The following is a 21,062-nucleotide window of genomic DNA, read 5'->3' as shown; positions in this document are numbered from 1 at the left end:
ATCTAACTTTAATCCTCCATTCTGTGAGGTGTACTGCACAGTAGAGCAGGAACCAGTGGACTTCTTTGCCAGGAGTCTCGAGAGCAAGTGCTTGGTTGGAGGGAAAAGAAAGAAACAACCATGAGAATCTAGGATGCCACCTGCTCCAACTGGCAAAGCATGCATGTGCCCAACAGGGCAGGAGCACCTCATGTTTGCAACAAAAGCACTGATATGTTTATGCATTACAGGAAGTCAGTTTTCATTTTTGCTAAATGTATGATGCACACCCTTGACGAAACCAGTAGGAGTGCCTTTTTATCACTGTCTATCCGTATGCATGTATTGCTATAAGCTTTTGTGGGAGTATGACAGTTTCAGGGGGGGTTGGGCTCTGTTGGCGCACAAATTGTTAAAGGAGGCTGAAACACACAAGATCTTTTTTCCATTTAAGGAGTTAGTATTTACTTTTCTTTAGTGTGCACCCCAAGGACTGTTGCCATTTAAAAGAAACATGCACTGGGCACTAATTTACTTGGTGTTATTTTTTTGGTTGCTGAGTTCTGAGTTACTAGCCCACAAAATCTGCCTGAGTAAGCACTGGTCTGCTCTTCCTCGCTACCCTGAGAGCTCAGTGCTAAAAGGGGTGCTATGACCTTCATTCACAAGTGGGTTTTTTTCTATAGCAAACAGTCCCCATGGCCAAAACAAGTACTCTTTGGGTGCCATATCATGGTTGCCTTCTTAAAATTTTCAATTTGCCAGTGGGGGTTAGCCAATATTTCACAATGGTTAGAGGTCACAGACATGCATTGGGAACTTTTTAACATTTTCCTATTGCTCAGAGTCGAAATATTCCAGTAAATACAATCTCAATAAAGCAAAATTATTCTATGAGTATCATGAAATCATCTAACAGGAGAAAAGCTACCCCCAAAGTCTTACCTCGATGTTCTCAGTCTCTTGCAAGAAGCGCAGACTAACTGACTCCAATGCCTCCTGAGGCCACTTATGGAACCAGTCAATGGCTGTGCAATTCACAACAGCAGGAAACTTTCTGCTCCGTACTCGCAACTTATTTCCAACAGGTGAGAAACAGAGTGCAACCTAAACAATGGAAAGCATAGTTACACAATGCAAAGCGGACATAGGTGTTGATATTGAGTCTCACATTCTCCTTTTAGGAACAATGGACGTAAGGCACTTGCAAAGTAAGTCTTTATAAGTGCTTCCAATCGTTGGTTCCTCCTTCCTAATCCGTACTTCTTTTATCTAGCAAAAGGTGAGTGTATTTATGTGCATAGATGTGCAATCCATAGCTGTGAAGTTCATGTGCCTAACATATCTATGGAGAGAGCATCCCTCTGAGAGAAACACAGCCTTATACAAATAGGGTGCTGCAGGGAGTAGGTGATGGTGCATGAAGATTGTTAGAAATGGGGTTTCTGGTTGTCTTGGTTATGCACATAAGCTAGGTAGAACCACTCTAGTCAGGGCAAGGGAGTTACACACATAAGATAACCCTTACTCACCCCCTTGGTAGCTTGGCAGAGCAGTCAGGCTTATCCTAGAGGTAATGTGTAAAGCACATTACAACACACTCACACAACAGCAATACACTAGGCACACCACAAAAGAAACTCCACACAAGGTTATATAAAAATAGCCTTTGTAATATCCATAAAACGCATTAGAAAAGAATCACATATATTACACTGTGCCACAAAGGACTTGTCATGAGTTCACAGGAATTACATAAATCACCTAGGCCAATCGGGCCACTGTCATAGACATTACTGTTAGGGACCAGTAGCTACTGGTAGGATCACTGAGCGTAACACATTATGCAAAAGATAATTTGCAGTGCACCATAGTAAACACTTGCAGCGTGTACATCTTATAACCACGTCACTGTGAATACCCCTACATGAGACAACATTCCATCAGGGCACAATCCACCTGAATTGCAAGAACACACACTGCCCTCAGTAGTGCATCGTACAATATGCTTGCCCCACATACATTCCTGAGAGCCAAATTGCCCCCAACACATTCCTGAGAGCCAAATTGACCCCAACACATGTAGGGCACTGAAGTACTGGTGCCTCTACTCCAACTCTGCAGACACCGCGCTTCAGCACTTACTGTGTGGGCTGTGCTGTAATTTCTGAAACGGGACCACAGTGGAGGGTTGCTACCCCATCCTGCTCTCTCTCGGGTGCCCTCAAGTGAGCGAGATACCACAGGTAGGTGAGTCCCCGCGAGCTCACACCACCAGGGTTTATTACAGAGAAGCTCAGCCCCACTCACCAGTCCTTGAGGGCTGTGCGAGTTAGGTTACAGCTGTCCACTGCACCCGGCGAGCCGCGCTCCTGTGCTCCAGGTGGGAGGCAGCCAATGGCGGTGCTCTGATCTAGCCCTCTGGGGCCAGGTAGACACGGGGCACCATGTCCGTCCTCCTTTCCTCTGTTGCACGGTGCCGCCTCTCCCTGCCCCCAGCCAGGCTCAGCCACACGGCTGGTCGCTCTTGCCTGGCTTCCGGCGTCTGCAGAGCCTCCTTCTGGGCGGCAGCCAGCCGCAACTCCTTCCATGGCTCTGTAGAGGGTCCAAAGTAGCCCTCCTTCTTGGCCCAAGAACGCGGGGAAGGCTCCCGCCCTAATTTGGGATCTGAGGCGTCTTCTGCCGCACGCTGAGGGAACGAGCCCGCGTTTTGGGCTCCGGCAGTGATTTTACAGCCCCCGCCACACGCCTCTAGGGCACAGAGCAAAGTAGCACTCCACAAGAATAGGAGTCCACACCTAGGGCTTAGGAGAATAACTCCAGAGCTCCCCAAACCTAGGTTCAGGGCAAAAAGCTCTCCTCAGACCCAGTGTAGAACTCAACACGTGCTATGCCGTCTCACCCCAAGAACAGCCTGCAGGAGAAGTCCACAGAGCTCCTTTCATGCTGTTCCCGCTGAAAACAATGGGGCACTCTGGTTTAGAACACAGGCATCAGGCCAGCACACATGGTACTTGGGCATAGGGGCAGTCCCTTCAGCCAGCAGCTCACAAGGCAAAGTCCCAGTGGCGGTTCCCTGCCAGCGCAGTGTCTTCTCCATTTCCATTTCCACAAGTTTAAGAAGAGACATGGTGTCACAGCCCCAGTACTTATCGTAGAAATGTCTTTGTTCTTCCTCCTGGTACAGGGCTCTGAGCCCAGTCCAAACCAATTCTGGGAGGCACTTTAAAATATCTTTTCAAGTACACCACAACCTCCATTATTAGTGTAAGCCTTGGCCCAGACACACCACAGGAGGACATCGTGGAAGGCAGGCACAGCCCTATTCAGGTGCAGGTGCTACTCCTCCCACCACCACTACTCCAAAAGCAGACCAGGCCTATTCACGTGCCAAGGGAAACCCCTCCCGCTACTCTAAATTCAGCCAAGGGCTATTCAGCCTAGCGCTGAGTCACCCAGGCAGGGCAGGACACACCTCAGCCCCCCCAGGGACTGGCTGAAGTGAATACACCTCCCCTCTCTCCTGTAAGTCAGAACCAGACGGTCAATTCACATCAGGGAGGCACAAAGACACATAGCACACAGAAATGTCCACTTCTGAAAATGGCATTTCTAAAATAGTAATACTAAATCTGCTTTCACCAATAAGCAGGATTTATCACTACTATTCCAAACATACCAAACTTGATCACGCTACCCCTCTCAGATCAGGAATTCCAACTGAAGCACATATCAGGGATGCATTCCTATGAGAGAACAGCCTCACAGGAGTGAGAAACCAAATAGGCTCTTTGTCACTACCAGGACATGCCACACAGTAAAGGCACATGTCCTACCTTTTACCTACACTGACCCCTGCCCATAGGGCTAGCTAGGGCCTACCTTAGGGGTGACTGATATGTAGTAAAAGGGGAGTCACAGACGTGGCAGCCTCTTTATGTGCCATGTCACAGCTGCAATAAACTGTGCAAGCAGAACTTGGAGTGGAAGAGGCTTGAGACAGGTTTGAAAGGCTACTTTGGTGGGTGACGCAAGCAGCACTGCAAGCCAACCTGTAGCATTTAATTTACTGGCCCTGGGTATATGGGATACCACTTTATAAGGGACTGATAGGTAAATTAAATGTGCCAAACAGGTGTAGACCAAATTTACTAAGTTTACTATATAGAGAACATGCACATTAGCACTGAACAGTAGTGACAAAGTGCTCAGAGTCATAAAACCACCAACAACAGTTCAGAAAAAATACAGGAGGAAGGCAAAAAGTTCTGGTATGGCCCTGCAAAAAGGGCCAAGTCCAACAAAAATGATACAGATAATGTGTACCACAGTGAGGCATGGAACAACCGCCATCATCTGACCTCTCTTCTTGTTAACTGCCAGCTTTCCTCTGCGTTTGTGGGCCTGTGCAAGGAACACAGACAAGGAGCTGGGAAGCATCTGCACTGCCTGGGTTCGGAGACATCGAGTCCACCTGCCCTGCAGGCTGATCATGCATGCTGGGCTTTCTCTGCCAATGTGCAGGAGCACTGCGTTATTCTTATGTTATTGTTACTGTAGATTTAGTGATTTGACTCTTCTGTTATTGATAGCTGGAAAAGGACAGGGTCCATCAACGGGCAGATCATGTGGACTTTAGTTATTTGTCTGCGACTGTAAATATATGTACACAAAGCATTGTTAGTCTATAAACCAATATGAGAACGGCCATGCCATATCTAACATTGGAAAGTAAAAACAATACAACAAAACTTGGTGTCAACTTCAAAATTGAGTATCCAAAATGCAGGTGATGTGCCACAACTATTAAGGTCTGCTATTGATGGGCAGATTCAATGCGAACCATCTTTTAAAGGGTATTCATTGCCAGTCCACTTCCAAAATCTGATCACTTCTCATTATTACCATATTCCTTATCCTAACAAGGCTGCTTACTGCAAATTAAATTTCACACCCATTCGTACAGGCAATTGCCATTTAGGCTTTGCTTGCATCTGACTGGTCACTATCTCCTTCTCCAGATTGCTAGGTCTTGATTCTGTTTAAAGAGTTGGTTGTTTTTCTTGGCCATTTAGTATAAATCCTTTGCCTAGCTACAGGCCCTCATATCCTGCTGCTGATGTATGTAAATGTATTGATTGATTTAATGTGCATGAGTTAATGAACAGTGGATTTCCATAACAATGAGTTTTTACACTATTAATCATTTACACCCAGGTTAATATTTCATTGGTATTTCTGTGATGTGAGCAACTTCACCTTCAGTTGCCTTCGGACCCGGTCGATGAAAAATTTCCAGCAATTTTCCCTAGTATCCATCAATCCTTGACTCTTAACTTCATTTCTCACTCCTGCAATGATGTTCTCAACTTCATCATCAGGGAACAGGTCGGGAATTTCACCTATAAAAAAAAGTGATTGCCACATTAAAAAAGAAACTGTTATAAACTAGGAAACATGTTAGGGCAAGTGTTAAATCACAAATTCACCTCTGTAAATTAAATAGTTTAAAATCATATTGTCCTAATGAAAAAGCATGCATACCCTTTAAACACAAACATTTTGAAAGCAGATTTGAGTAGTGAAAGGCAAATCAGTCTTTCAAAGAGTAATACTAAAAACATGTCCTGTCTTCATAATGCAATCAGTCCTGGAGAATTTACATTGACATAGGATGCCATACAAAAGCAAAGCAAGAAGCAAACCATGATGTATTAAACCATAAGGAAAATGGGAAATAGTACTCAATATTTAAAGTACAAATACCCCAAATAAGTGTCTTATAGAGAACTGAGAGTGGTGGACACACTGGACATTTGCAATGCCAGTTAGCAGGTCGATGGAAACCATTTGGCATTGACTTAAAGGCATTGACTAAGCAAGTTTCAACAAGCCAGCAGTTCTTTGTGAATTATGCTTTGTAGTTACGTCAAAGATAGTACTATCAAATTGAACAGCTCAAAGCCCATATACCTATTTTTAAACAACTTGGCCTTTAACACCGAATACCACCCTTGTTCACTTGCTGCCTCGAAACAGGTCATCTTACAAGCAACTTGTTAATTTAGTGGGATGGTTTTCTGGCCTTAAAACGGACCTCAGTCTTTCTCCTTATGGTTCCTGTTTCTGCAGGTATCAATTTCAATAAAGGATGCCAGATATGGTAATTTTTATTCAATTCAAAATTTAATTTCAATTTTAACTATTCTAGGGATATCTGGAGTTATTTAAATCAATGTTGTCCAGGAGCGAGTGGACAGAGTTTGGTGCGCCATGGTCTCCCATATACCCCAAACTTCTTCAGAGTGGAGAGGGAATGGAGTATGACAGGAGATCGCCAGCCTGTGACAACCCTGCAGAGTAGGCATTTTAGCCCTCTTTGCCCCTCTTCATTTTCTCTAATGCTCTGTCGTGTAGGATGAGACATATAAGTCCTTAAAAGAACCTCTGTAAAGACCAGCCTTCTCAAAGAAGAGTACAAGCATCAAGGTTCTCACTGGAAAACAGGTTGATTAGCAAACTGTGTACGTTGAATCTTGGTTGTATGTGAAATCAGCATAAAGGTGCACAGAAAATGTTAAAAATAAATCTAAAGAATGATCCTGCCTCTTTGAATGCTTTTGGAGATTCTCTTTTCCCTCTACCCAGAACGATGGATGAAGTTGTAGCAGCTAACCTTCAAGGAGAACGCCACCTGCAGAAAGTCAGAAGATGTAAGGAGATCAAAAAGATCCTGTAGAATCATTACTGAAATGGATAACACACCCAAGGAAGGGGGTTGGAAGGCCGGATGGGATCTACTACACCAAGCTGCCAGTGAAATGATGTCCAAAGATTAGAAAGATGTGGATCGATTTGAACTTCCTCTTTTTATGGTAATGTTGGAAAGATTAGCCATTTTAAACTGGGACAGTTTAGCCAGGTCCAGCGCCATTGATCCCCTAGTTTTGGGTCACAAAAAACTAGGCACTTAGAACAATTTGGAAAAATCAAAACAATGGATTAAAAACAGTTTAGTCCAAATACCAAAAATCAAACTCAAAAGTTTTATTCTAAGGCAATTAGAGGATTTTTACAATCTTAATTCACTTCACTGAAAGGTGCACGCTTTAAATGCAAGTCCTCATCCCCACCGCTGAGCACCAAATGTTGGAAAGTGGGTTATTGGTAGGTGCAAATGTAGATCTGCCACTGGCAATAAGGCCACTAACACATGATAGGACTCAGCTTAGGTCTTAGAAAATTATTCCTATGCTCAACCCTTGGTAACGTGGCTGCGAGCAGACAGGCTTAACTTCAAATACAGGTATGCAAAGCATTTAAAAACACCATTTCAGTAAATAATTAAGACAAAACACAGAATAAAAATCTAACACCAATTTATAAAACTAGGAAATATTATCATCTTTAAAATGACACCAAAACAACAAAAATCCAATGAAGGGAACCGGAGCTATGAATTTTCAAAGTTTTAATAAAAAATAGCACTTAAAAGATTATAGCACCATATTGTGATACCTGCTCGCGATAGACCGGGGCAAAGTCAAAGTTTCAGGCCGGATGCAATCGAGCCCTGAGTGGCTACAGCTCCCGGCAGGTCCCGGCCTCAGTTTCTACCTTCACACTTAGAAAATATTCTGGAGCTTCTCTTCCAGAGGGTCTTCAAAGCTCCCAGCCAGTCCGGATCCGGTGAGGGTTCGCCGGCTTGACTTGTGATGGGGTCCCGGTCAACTTCCCTGGAGTGGACTTAGAAAATATTTCAAGTTTACTTCAGCGGGACAGACAAGAAATCCAGGCCGACACTGATGGAAGGCAGGCGGCTTGGCTCTCGCGGTTGTTCTGGTCACCTTTTCTACGAACGGCCTTCGAAACTTTTCTGGAGTTTTTTCTTGCGGGGTCTCTCGATGCTCCTCAAGTAGCCGGATCCGGTGAGGATTCACCAGTTTCAGATTTCTTCTAGTCCCGGTCAATCTCTGGAAGTTGATGCAATGGAGCCTTTAGTGGGACGAACCTGGATGGCTTGGCCGGCTCGCGGTGGCTGGCCAGGTTGAGTCGGTCCCTCTATGGAGCTTTTTTTCAAAGTTTCTCCAAAGTTCTCCAAATTTCTTGAACTTCTTCCTGAAGTTCCTCAAATGGTCCCTAAGTGTCTCAAACTCACTCCAAGGGTCTGGAAGCTCCAAGATGGTCCTTGAAAGTTGAGGACTTCAGTTCCCACAATCCACTGGAACAAAACCCTTACAAATCCACTGATGGGTCTCCAAGGTGTAGATTTAGTTGGTGATGTTCCAGTTGAGCTCTTTTAACCTGCAGCTTTCAGGGAGTCCACTTTTTAGTTCTTTTTCAGCAAAATAATCCACAGGGCTGTAGTTTCAGATGTTGCCGTTTTCAGAGGTCAGGCCTTAGAAATCTTTGCACAGCAAAACTTCTCAGCAGGGCACTTCTTGCTTCAGTAAGTTTCAAGCAGCAAATCTGGAGGGCTCTACCCCTTTCAGATACTTATTCCAAATTCTCTGGGTCAAGCAGGAGATCACGTCTGACCAATGGGAGCAGGGTAACTCCTCATAGTTATGACCACATCCTGTAGAGTGTGGCATTATTTTGTCCCAGAGTGCATCAAATCTTCCAAATCCATAATGGTTGACTTTCCAGCAAGGAGGTAACAGCTGGCTAAACACACCCCCTAGGATGGCGCTTTTCCATAGACTCTCCCCCTAACATCTGCACATACCTTCCCTAATCCTGGGTCTGGTGGGGGTCAAAAGTGTAAAGTGGAAACTGACACTGTGGCCATCCCTCTGCCTTTGAAGCCCATGGTTTATGATTCCTCCCCCTGGCCTGGCATTCCTATGGAAGAGCACACTGCCCTCCCAGCAGAGCTGGTTAACCCCAGGGGCTCTTTATCACCTCTTCAAGGCAGCCTGGCTAATCCACTTAACTCTAACCAATCAGGGCGGACCACTGGAAGGCTAAATTTGGACTTATAAACAAGAAAGTCTTATAATTTCTTGTATGTACACTTTATGAGAAAATCAACAATATGATATTGTTGGATTTATTAATACCATTCTGGGAAGTCTTTGAATGGCATGTCTAGTCCTCTCCTATCAATAGTTATTAATCAATAAATTCCTACCATGTTAACCTATGTAACAAGGGATTTGCAATGGCAAAATGACTTGGGCAATTTTCCAGCACCAGGACTTACAAAAACATATTTTATAAGTACGTGCCTTATATCTACAGGAACCCCACCCCATGTGCAACTAGGGGAGACTTTAGGGGTTCTGAATCTGTAGAAAGATTGCAGATTTTCCCTTTATAGGGCTCCTAGTATCAAAGTCGAATTTGAGTGGCACTGTACTACAATGTGAGGTGTGAAATGTGAAATTTCACTTTACCCAGGCATATAAAAACTCATTTTATAAGGGTGTACCTTATAAATACCTGACCCCCCCCCTTGGGATACCTAGGCGAGACCCTGGGGGTTCCTAATATGCCACAACATTGTAGGTTGTCCATTTTTAAGCGCCCCAAACACCAAAGTCGAGTTTGGGCAGAATTTAATTTTTAAAAGCAGTCCTGGCACCCAGGGCTGATTTTAAACTGACCTCAGGCCTCCGCAGTGCACACATGCAAGTGCAGAAAAAGCTGCTGGCCTTTAAACTGCCATGCCCCAGGCTACTGGGGACTTCTAGGTAGTTTCAATCCCCTGCCCTATTATATACTAGGGGCTTATAGGGTAGGTCATGCCAATCACAGGGGTACCCCGCCATACCATTGTGTACCCTAGTGTATGTAGGTAGTTTAACTGTATTCTAATGTGTCTCTTTCAGCTTAGCACTGGCCCTGGGCCTGTTTAGGCAGAGCCCAGGGTCAGTCAAAATCAGTTACCACCAGTATCAGTCAGCAACAAGTTGGGGGGTGCCCAGGGCACAGGATGACTTTGCAAAATGCAAGAAAATACCATTCAGGTGACCCCCTGTTCCTCACAGGTGGTCGCTCCCCTTCCACTGCTGCTACCTGACGCCTGCTACCTCACGCCTGCCTACCTGATGCCTGCCTGCCTGCTGCCAGCGCTGACCCCCCTGACGTCACTTACCTCTTCCGCCGCCGCTGACCTCTGCCCCGCCACTACCTGACGCCTGCCTGCTTGCCTGCTGTCACCGTCGACACCCCTGACGCCACTTACCTCATCCGCTGCCGCCGACCTCTGCCCCGCATCTTCCAGGTACTGCCCTCCGCTCGCTGCCTGCTCTGCTGCCCTTCTTCGTGCCAGCTCACCGCCGCCGCTGCCCCGGTCACTCGCCTTCCTTTCCCGCCTCCCAGTTCCGGTTTCCCGCCACTGACCCCGCAGTCCCACCTCCCCTTCCTTCCCATTGGCCACCCGCCTCCCGCCTCCCAGCCGACCCTCCCTCCCGGCTCACTACTTAAGGGGTCCACTCCGCGCTGGTCACTGTGACCCCCTGTTCCTCACAGGTGGTCGCTCCCCTTCCACTGCTGCTACCTGACGCCTGCTACCTCACGCCTGCCTACCTGACGCCTGCCTGCCTGCCTGCTGCCAGCGCTGACCCCCCTGACGCCACTTACCTCTTCCGCCGCCGCTGACCTCTGCCCCGCCACTACCTGACGCCTGCCTGCTTGCCTGCTGTCACCGCCGACACCCCTGACGCCACTTACCTCATCCGCCGCCGCCGACCTCTGCCCCGCATCTTCCAGGTACTGCCCTCCGCTCGCTGCCTGCTCTGCTGCCCTTCTTCGTGCCAGCTCACCGCCGCCGCTGCCCCGGTCACTCGCCTTCCTTTCCCGCCTCCCAGTTCCGGTTTCCCGCCACTGACCCCGCAGTCCCGCCTCCCCTTCCTTCCCATTGGCCACCCACCTCCCGGCTCCCAGCCGACCCTCCCTCCCGGCTCACTACTTATGGCGCCCCCCCAGCGACCGCGCAGCGGACGCGCGCAGCGGGAGCGCCGACTGAGCGCCGAAGGTGCGCCAAAGGTAAGCCCGTCTGCGCCCGTCCGCGCCTGGACCGCGCCCAGCGCCAGACGCCCTGGCCCCCGCGCCCGCCAGCCCCCCCGCAGGACCTACGATGCCGCCACACTCATCGCACTCAACACCGCCCGAACCCCCGGGTGCCACCAAGCATCCCCGCGACACACCCATGGACCCTTCGCCTGCAGATCCTGCAAATTCTCCTGCCTCCGCACCGGCACCGCACCCACCAAGACGGACATCAGCAACCACCTGAGGTGCATCCTGCTCAACACCCGCTCCGTCCACAGACACGCCGTGGAACTCTGGGACCTCCTCGACACCGCATCTCCTGACGTTGCCTTCCTCACGGAAACCTGGATGAACGCCTCCTCAGCCCCCGACATCGCCATCGCCATCCCGGACGGCTACAAGATCATCAGGAAAGATCGCGTCAACCAGACCGGAGGAGGCATCGCCATCGTCCACAAAAGCACCATTCGCATCTCGACTGACTCCACCGACACTCTCAACGCCGCCGAACACCTGCATTTCCAGATCCACCTCAACCCCAAGACCACCCTCAGAGGCACCCTCATCTACAGACCCCCGGGACCACGCACACAATTCAGTGAAGACATCGCCGACTTCATCAGCCCGCACGCCCTCCCCTCCGCCGACTACATCCTCCTCGGGGACCTCAACTTCCACCTGGAGAACAACAACGACCGCAACACCACCACCCTGCTGGACAACCTGGCCAACCTCGGGCTGAAGCAACTGGTCAACACCCCCACCCACTACGCCGGCCACACGCTCGACCCCGTCTTCTCATCCAGCAAGCACGTCACCTTCAGCCACTCCACCGGACTTCACTGGACTGACCACAGCTGCGTCCACTTCAGCTTCAAAAAGAACACGGTCCACCACCACCCGAAGCGGGTTCCCCACAGGAACTGGAGCAAGATCACCGTCGACCAGCTCGCCACCTCCCTCAGCCAGAAGCCACCTGTCAGGACAACGGACCCTAACACAGCAGCCCTCAACCTCACTCAGTGGCTGACCTCCTGTGCCGACGACCTCGCCCCACTGAAGGACCCACTCACCAGGCACAGAAGCAAGAAGGCCCCCTGGTTCACCGACGAACTCAAGAACTCCAAGAAGGCCTGCCGCACCCTCGAGAAGGCCTGGCTCCTCGACAAGACCGCCGACAACATGACCGCCCTCAAACTCGCTACCCGCAGACACCACCAGCTCATCCGCACCACCAAGAAGAAATCTCTGAAGGAACGACTGGACAAGAACGCCCATGACAGCAAGGAGCTCTTCAACATCGTCAAGGAGTTCTCTAACCCCAGCACCGGCAACAACGACATCACTCCCTCACAGGAGCTCTGCGACTCCCTCACCTTGTACTTCCACTGCAAGATCGCCAACATCCACAACAGCTTCGGCGTTTCACCCCCGCACCCATCGGTCGAACCTACGCACCCCGCCGCCATCCTCCAGACATGGACCAAGGTGACCCCCGAAGACACAACACGCATGATGAACACCGTCCACTCCGGATCGCCGACAGACCCGTGCCCCCACCATGTCTTCAACAAGGCCGCCTCTACCATCGCACCCCACCTCCGAGACATCATCAACACCTCCTTCGACACAGCCACCTTCCCGGAAAGCTGGAAGCACGCCGAGCTCAGCGCTCTGCTGAAGAAACCAACAGCGGACCCGACCGACCTCAAGAACTTCCGCCCCATCTCGCTCCTTCCCTTCCCCGCCAAAGTCATCGAGAAGATAGTCAACAAACAACTGGCCGCCTTCCTCGAGTCGAACGAATCCCTCGACCCATCACAGTCCGGATTCAGAGCCAACCACAGCACCGAGACCGCCCTCATCGCAGCCACCGACGACATCCGAGCCCTGCTGGACAACGGTGAAACAGCGGCACTCATCCTCCTAGACCTCTCCGCAGCATTTGACACTGTCTGCCACCGCACCCTAGTCCAACGCCTCAACGACACCGGCATCCAAGGGACGGCCCTGGAATGGATCACCTCATACCTCTCCGGCAGAACACAGAGAGTACGCCTCCCTTCTTTCCTCTCTGAGGCCACCGGAGTCATCTGCGGCGTCCCGCAAGGATCATCGCTCAGCCCCACTCTCTTCAACATCTACATGAAACCCCTCGCTGCCATCGCACTCCAACACAACCTCAACATCATCTCCTACGCCGATGACACCCAGCTGATTCTCTCCCTCACCAGAGACCCCGACACCGCCAAAACCAGCCTACACGAAGGGATGAAAGATGTCGCCAAATGGATGGACATCAGCCGCCTGAAATTGAACACGGACAAGACAGAAGTCCTCATCCTGGGACCATCGCCCTCCGCATGGGACGACTCCTGGTGGCCCACAGCCCTAGGCACCGCACCCAAGCCTACGGACCACGCACGCAACTTGGGCGTCATCCTGGACTCCTCCCTATCTATGACCAGACAAGTCAACGCCGTATCCTCAGCCTGCTTCCACAACCTTCGCATGCTCCGTAAGATCTTCCGCTGGATCCCGACCGAGACCAGGAAGACGGTCACCCAGGCCCTCGTCACCAGCAGACTAGACTACGGAAACACCCTCTACGCCGGTACAACAGCCAAGCTTCAGAAAAGACTTCAACGTATCCAGAACGCCTCCGCCCGACTCATCCTGGACGTCCCCCGACGTAGCCACATCTCGAGCCATCTGAGGGACCTGCACTGGCTCCCCGTCAACAAGAGAATCACGTTCAGACTCCTCACCCACGCACACAAATCCCTCCACGACCTTGGCCCAAGATACCTCAACGACCGCCTGACCTTCTACACGCCCACCCGCCAGCTACGATCCGCAAACCTCGCCCTCGCCGTCGTCCCTCGCATCCAGAGAACCACCGCCGGAGGAAGATCCTTCTCCTACCTGGCGGCTAAGACATGGAACTCCCTGCCCGTCCACCTGCGACTGACCCCGGACCACCTCGCCTTCAGGAGACAGCTCAAGACCTGGCTGTTCGAGCAGTAGCAGACCCCCTCCCTCATGCGCCTTGAGACCCTTCCGGGTGAGTAGTGCGCAATACAAATTTCTTGATTGATTGATTGATTGATTCAGCAGGATTTGAGAATGAATTTCCTTCTGTTTATAAATAAATACATTACTTGGAAGCATGACTGAAATATGGATGGAAATTCTTTAATTGCTTCTGTGAAGACACCTCACAACCCAGAGGACTGTAAGGTGGAGTTTAATATTGAAAAAATCATATTCGGCACTGAACATTTGTGTTCGGGCAGGGTCTCATGTTGTGTTCACAGCTCCAACTTTGTTAAAAGACTTTCAAGATCTGCCTGAGGCTATGTGAGAATGGTAAGCCTTTTCCAACCTGTTAGCTTTAGATATCAGGGGCCGCCACTGCATCAGTGGATGAAGTCACAGAAGCTGGAAGCAAGTCAGAAGGTGCTTATTACACATCTTCCTTTCTTGAGCCTAAAACTATTTGGCCCTGGGCTGAACAATCTGGTGTCACAACCTTTCCAACATCTCCTTCTTGTGAATTTTTCCTTTCTAAATGACAACCTGAACTACATTAGACGCAACAACAAACGACAAAACCGCAGGATAGCAGGAGTTGAGGCATGGCCAGAGGCCCCCTTCACCAATACATCCAGACCCATGGCTGCAGGCAGTCAATTTGCATCACTGGAAGCATTTTTCTGCCAACACTTGCTGGTGTGATGTTGGTCCCAGTATTTACCAGGCCAAATGAGATTCACCACCAATGGGTTTTGTAAGTTGTCACCTCTGTATATGTCAGTGTCAAATATATTACCTCCTTCATGGCTCTGTCGAATGCCAATACAACAGTGCCCAATCAAAGAGAAGATCTTCAATTAGGGGCAACATATCTCTTAGAAAGAGAGCAATTTCAAAAGTAAAAAAATATCAAGGAGGGTGTTGTTGGACCTGGCCCCTTTTGGAGGGCCCTCCAAGAACTTTATGCCTTCCTCCTGTATTTTTTCTGCCCTGTTTTTGTTGGTGTTAGGACTCTGGGCACTTTATGACTAGTGATCAGTGCTAAAGTGCATGTGCTCTCTCTTGTAAACGTGTTAAGATTGGCTTACACCTGTTTGGCGTATTTAATTTATCTGTAAGTCCCTTGTACAGTGGTATCCCATTTACCCATGGCCTGTAAATTTTGTAAATTAAATGCTATGAGTGGGCCTGCAGCGCTGCTTGCGCCACCCAACAAAGTAGCCTTTCTACCGTGTCTCAGGCCTCTGCCATTACAAGCAGTTTACTGCCACAGTGAAGTGGCATTTAAAGTGGTTGCAATGGCTGAAACTCCCCTTTTACTACATATAAGTCAGCCCTAAGGTAGGCCCTAGGTAGCCATATGGACAAGGTGCTGAGTAGATAAAAGGTAGGACATGTGCCAAACTGTGTGACAGGTCCTGGTAGTGACAAACAGCCTATTTGGTTTCTCACTACTGTGAGGCTGCTCCTCTCATAGGTTTGCATTGGGAATTCCCTGATATGTGCTTCAGTGGTAATTAATGATATGAGAGGGGTAGGGGGACCATGTTTGGAATAGTAGTAATAAATCCTGCTTGTTGTTGAAAGTGGATTTGTTATAACTATTTTAGAAATGCCATTTTTAGAAGTGGGCCTTTTTGCGTGCTTATGACTCTTTGTGCCCTGACTGGTTGTGTATTCAACGTCTGGTTTAGACTGACAGGAGAAGGAAATGTGCTTTCATTCTAGAAAGTCACAAGAGGAGTTGAGGTGTGTCCTGCCTTTCCTGGGTGACTCAGCGCTGGGCTGAATAGACCTTAGCTGCAGTTAGACTGCTGGGAGCAGTTTCCCCTGCACCTGAATAGGCCTGGTCTGCATCTAGAGTGGTGGGAGGAGATGAACCTGCATCTGAATAGGGCTGTGCCTGACTTTCACAATGCTGTCTCCACCCCCTGTAGCATGTCTGGAGCCAGGGCTTGGGATTGAATGGGGGGTGCTGTGCACTTCTAAAAGTTGTTTGAAGTGTCCCCAGAACACAGACTTTGGGATTATGAGTACAGGGGCTGCGACCCCAGGATTTTAGAAACTGTGTGGACTTCTAACCTGGCACTGCTGGTTCAACAAATTGCACCTACCAGAAAGAATTACTGTGCTGCCAAGAAAAAACAATTTGGACCATCTACTTGTTGTTTCGGAGGGACTTCCCCTCTGCAAGCTGTTTGTGCAGGCCTGCCTGCTATTCCTGCTTGGGTGCCCCCAGTGCTATCCAGGGGCTTGTGAGCTTACCTCCACCTCCTGTTTTGTGAGAGGCTTTCAATGACTCAGGAGGAGTCACCCTGAATTGCCTGGGTCACGGCCATGAGACTCTCAGTCCGGCCACTTTGAAACTCGGAGGGACACCAGTTTGTCTTTTCCCTCAGTGTAGTAAGGGCTGATTGCTGGTTGTATGTTAGGTTAGCGTGTGGCTGAGCAATGTGTACCGGAGCTCGACGGTGTGGCAGAGTGAGAGTGCTGTTGTTTTGCTACCTGGTTGTCTGTGCATTGGCGCCACAGTGCCAGAGGATTCTGGTGAGGCAAGAAGGCAAAACTGCATCGCGCCCGGAGCAAGGAACTCTGCTCGGTCCTCCCTTGTTCGGGCTGGACTGTTCCCATGTGGCACAGGGTCAAGACTGATTTGCATATGGCCATGTCTGAACTGGGGTGGCGTATTGAGCAAAATAACGATGGATTAAGCCCAGATCTGTGACTGGGGGTGAATGTTTTGCCAATATGCAGCATTCCGCCCATCACCTTGTGTGTTTTGCTGTTCGCCCTATGTGGGAAGGGTATGCCCAGACGTGGGTCCCGTGCTCACTACGCCACTGGAGTCAAGCTATCCTAGCTGAAGAGGGGTGAAACCCCGAAACCGGTCCTAGGATGCTTGATTCCGGTCCAGCGAAGACATGGCTTAGCAGTTCGGGCTGGACTGTTCCCATGAGGCACAGGGTCAGACTGATTTGCATATGGCCATGTCTGAACTGGGGTGGCGTGGAGAGCAAAATAACGATGGATTAAACCCAGATCTGTGACTGGGGGTGCGTGTTTTGCCAATGTGCAACATTCCGTCCATCATCTTGTGTGTTTTGCGGTCCTCCCTTGAGCACGATGCTCACAAGAGGACGAAGGGAGCATTCCTCGGCATCAGCCAGGAAGGCTGCACTGGGAGAGGAATCCTGGATGCACCCCACCCCCCTAGCAGGTTGCAGTGGCAACCAGAGAGCCAGAGTGGAGAGCATCCACACCAAAAGAAAGCCGCACTGAGGACGGAGGAGCCGCTGAGACCCGTCCAAGTTGGGGGCAGAGTCACCCAATGGCCATCAGCTGTACCGCAAGGTCACAGGCAGCTCCATTTGACCCCCGGGTGTGCTGGCACCACAATGTCATGGGGAATCAGCCTCTTGGGAGTGGAGGGCTCCCTCCATGTGTGGCCAATGCGGGTGCCTCCCCCTTGGCTTAGCACATACCTAGGGGCATGGCAGCGAGATTGGGGTAAACCTCTACGGAGACCCCCGTTTCCTAGGTTTGACCGAATACCCAGAATTATCCCTTTACTTGTAAAAGGTGCACTGAGGCTGGTGTTTATTACCCCATTTCCTGTTACAAGTGGGCAGGTAGCCCAGCAGCCTATGGGAAGGGCACAGAGACACCAGGTGCCAAATAATAGGAGAGCAGGTGCCGCTCTTGGTGTTGTTTATGGTAACCTAAGGTGCGTTGGATGCGCTGTGAGTAATTCCGCTGTGTTCTCCATTACCCAACTACCTTTTGTGCCCGAATTTACTATATATATTGTATGACGCCTTGCAAGAGAAGGATAACAAGCATTATTTCAAAGGGTACGTTATAGGCACAATGTTGGGGTAGTTTCTATAATGTGTGCAATCTGCAAGCATTCACTTGATTGCACTAAATTGAGAGGTTATGATCATTGCCCTACGACAGTGATTTATAATCTATGAACCATCATGACAAGTGCCTAGTGGCACAATGGTTAATGTGATTATGGTCTAAAGTGTTTTATGAACAATACAAAGGGTATTTTTATATAACCTTGTGTGGAGTCTCTTTTTGTGGTGCGCCTAGTGTGGTTGTGTGTGTTGCGCAAACGCTTTACACATTGCCTCTGGGATAAGCCTGACAGCGCTGCCAAGCTACCAAGGGGTGAGCAGTTGTTATCTTAGGTGAGTAACTCTCTTGCCCTGACTAGAGTGGTGGGTTCTGCCTAGCTTAAGAGCATACCCTAGCCAACCAGAAACCCCGTTTCTAACAGAGTGTTATTTAAGGCTGTTCTTGGTATCAAAATGTTCATACTACTAGTGAGGACAGACCTGAAAAATGTCAATCTGTTCATGAGTTAAAGATCATTTTGCAAGGTTTTTCTTCAGTGCCTCAATTCTCACATCCAAACAGGTGACATCTTGCTTTTCTGGAGCTCAGTGATGCATACTTCCAAAAGCTAATCCATTCCAGTCCATGAAAATGTTTATGAACTAGGAGGAGAACATTAGTAATCCTAAAAGCAGCTTTTGGTTCTGGAAGGATCTTCAAGAGCATTCGGCGAAGTTTTGTCTCCAGTTTTGGTAGAGTACAAGAAGAAGGTACTAAATTGATTCTAAACCTTGTTGATTGGCTAATCAGTGGTACGTTTCTTCCTAAGGCATACAAGAACATCACACAGTGTGCAAAGCTCATCAGGACTTTTGTTGACACCTGTGTGTGCAAAAATCTCACCTCCGACACCTGATTGCAGACTCAGATGGGGATTGTATAACTCTCAGTGTATAGGGCATGATTTCTTCACAATCTCAACAGTTCTTCATTCAGTTAAAAGCCAGGATATCGCTGACAATTCAGAGATTATTGGCTGCACAACAACAGCAGTTCCTTGGAAACAATCCCATCTGGAACTTTGGCACTGGTCTTTGCTGTGCCATAGCAATCCAGCATAAGGAGAAAGGGTGTGGTCTAACGGCTAGAGCAGTCGGCCTCAAAGCTGGAGGCAGGGACCCTCAACAGTCTGTGATTCTTGGCAAATCACTTAATTTCCCCATGCCTAACATAATTAATGCGCCCGTCTGTAACACAACTGGTGCTCATGTAAAGCTCTCTGATACCATTGGGTCTAATTCGCTCTATATAAAACTCCAGGAAAAAAAAGAGAAACTTGGGACTGACTTTCCTGTCTCCGAGAAAATCCGAACTGTGATAGACTGGTGGTTAGTGGGCAATCACACCTGGGCAGGGGAATCCTTGAATACCCCTATCCCTCCTATGATTACAACAGGGGTCAGATGGTGAGGGGCAATTCTGAGGGTGCTTCAATACAGGCTCACTAGCTGCTGGAGGAAGCCAACCGCCTTCCAACTGGAGGGAGCTGACAATATAAAAGCTCTCTTAGTTGTAGGCTGCACTAATGTCAGGTCACTGTGTTCTACTGAGGACAGGCAATCAAGCCTGAACATGATGGGCTAATCTAGCAGACAAAGCACATACCCTGTGAAACGCACCTGCTCTCCTTCACAGGGCTAATATCCTGAGAGTCTGGATAACTTACTATAAGTTAAACCCTTTATCATGATATATCAAAGCAACGTAGATGATAAGAATATTAAAGGCAGAGTCCAGTGAGAAAAATACTTACAGAGCAATCCTAAAAAGTGTCAGCTGCACAGATCAGAGCAAGAGTTCAGAGGAAGTCACACGAAAATGAAAGCATTCTTAGGAATCTGCACTATTTCAGCTTACATTTTAGGACTCAGTGGCGTTTTATCTTATTCTGTTAAAGCCTCACCCTCCATATTCACTACAAATTGGAGTGTTCATGGCTTTTGCAGACTGTGCTTATGTTAAAGTTACCAGGTGGTTTCATGCTAGTGACACCATGCTCCATGTCCTGGGTTTTCCTTTTGCAAATGACTGTACTTAGGTGTGTTAGTCGTATTGGGTCAGTTGAACGGCACGAAGACTACCACTCCCACAATACATTACGTTGTTAAAGAAAAGCCTTTTACTGACAAATGACATCCTTGATGACATGAAGCCAGATATGTTTCAAGGTATCGGCAGAGTGGGCTCTGGCCCGGGCCCGGCCTTTCAGGAGGCCTCCTGGCAGAGTCAGCCCTGTTCTGCAGAGTCCTGCCCTAATGACTTTGAACATTTCTTAAACAGATTGTTTTAAATAGTGTTTTCCTTTAATTTATTTTTAATGCATGGGATGTGTGAGAGGTCCAGTACGGATATTTTGCAGAGAAATGTTGTGTTTAAGTTTCATGCATCATCCATAAAAAAGTTCCTTTTAGATCAAAACAGGGCCTCACATAAGAGAACTGGGAGGGAGTCACAGAGATTACTTGCAGTAATATTGGCGAGCTGCTGTTGTGTTACAATATTTAAAACACACCTCACTATCCATGAATATTAGATGTAAACACATTAGCATTTGTATGAGTGGGCCTGTGCACTGTCAGGGACCTATCCAACGAAGGCCTAAAAGAGCTGAAATTGGATCATAAATTTAAAAAAACTGTTCAAACAGGAGCCCCAAAAATACATTTGGCCCAGGGCCCCCAAAACCCTTTAGATGTCCCTGCATGAAGCCATCGGTAACCGCAGCCTTGGAGAGATCGCTTTTAGGTACGATGGAGGAATTACAGGACCTTTTCAAGTTGTCCCAGACTGCAACGTCATAAAAGCGAGCAAACGTACATTTGTTTCGAATCTCATCGACTTTGGTACCAATAGGGCAGTTTTCTTCTGCCATACCTGCGCGCCTGGCATTTCATTTTCTCCGAAGAACAAAATGTTCGCCTTTCTATACACTCTGCTCTCCACTATGACATAAAATGTACATGCTGTGCATTAAACAGCAGGAGCATCATTCAAGTGCCGTTCTGTTACACCTGGGCCTAAAGGGATAAACAATGCTGAAAGCAGCATACAACGGGAAATGCAGGCAGCAGCTACTTGCAGGGTTTCTAATTTACTGTGTTAATTAGATTTCAGGCGCTCTACATCCCCCAACATGCTTTACAGCG

General features: G+C 48.6%; 1 protein-coding gene across 1 annotated transcript in view; it reads right to left on the bottom strand.

The window, feature by feature from the left end:
• DNAH9 (dynein axonemal heavy chain 9) overlaps positions 1-21,062 on the bottom strand; it is a 1,479,259-nt gene that overhangs the window by 673,753 nt on the left and 784,444 nt on the right. The window contains exons 46-47 of the mRNA XM_085616775.1: positions 5,239-5,381; positions 925-1,086 (exon numbers count right to left, since the gene is read on the bottom strand). Coding sequence (XP_085472901.1) covers positions 925-1,086; positions 5,239-5,381 — 305 coding nt within the window. The remainder of the gene's footprint in view (positions 1-924; positions 1,087-5,238; positions 5,382-21,062) is intronic.

Source organism: Triturus cristatus, chromosome 7, assembly GCF_964204655.1.
Source record: "Triturus cristatus chromosome 7, aTriCri1.1, whole genome shotgun sequence".
Lineage (NCBI taxonomy): Eukaryota > Metazoa > Chordata > Amphibia > Caudata > Salamandridae > Triturus > Triturus cristatus.
The sequence above is the reverse complement of the archived record's forward strand: the minus strand, read 5'-3'. Positions and strand labels throughout refer to the sequence as shown.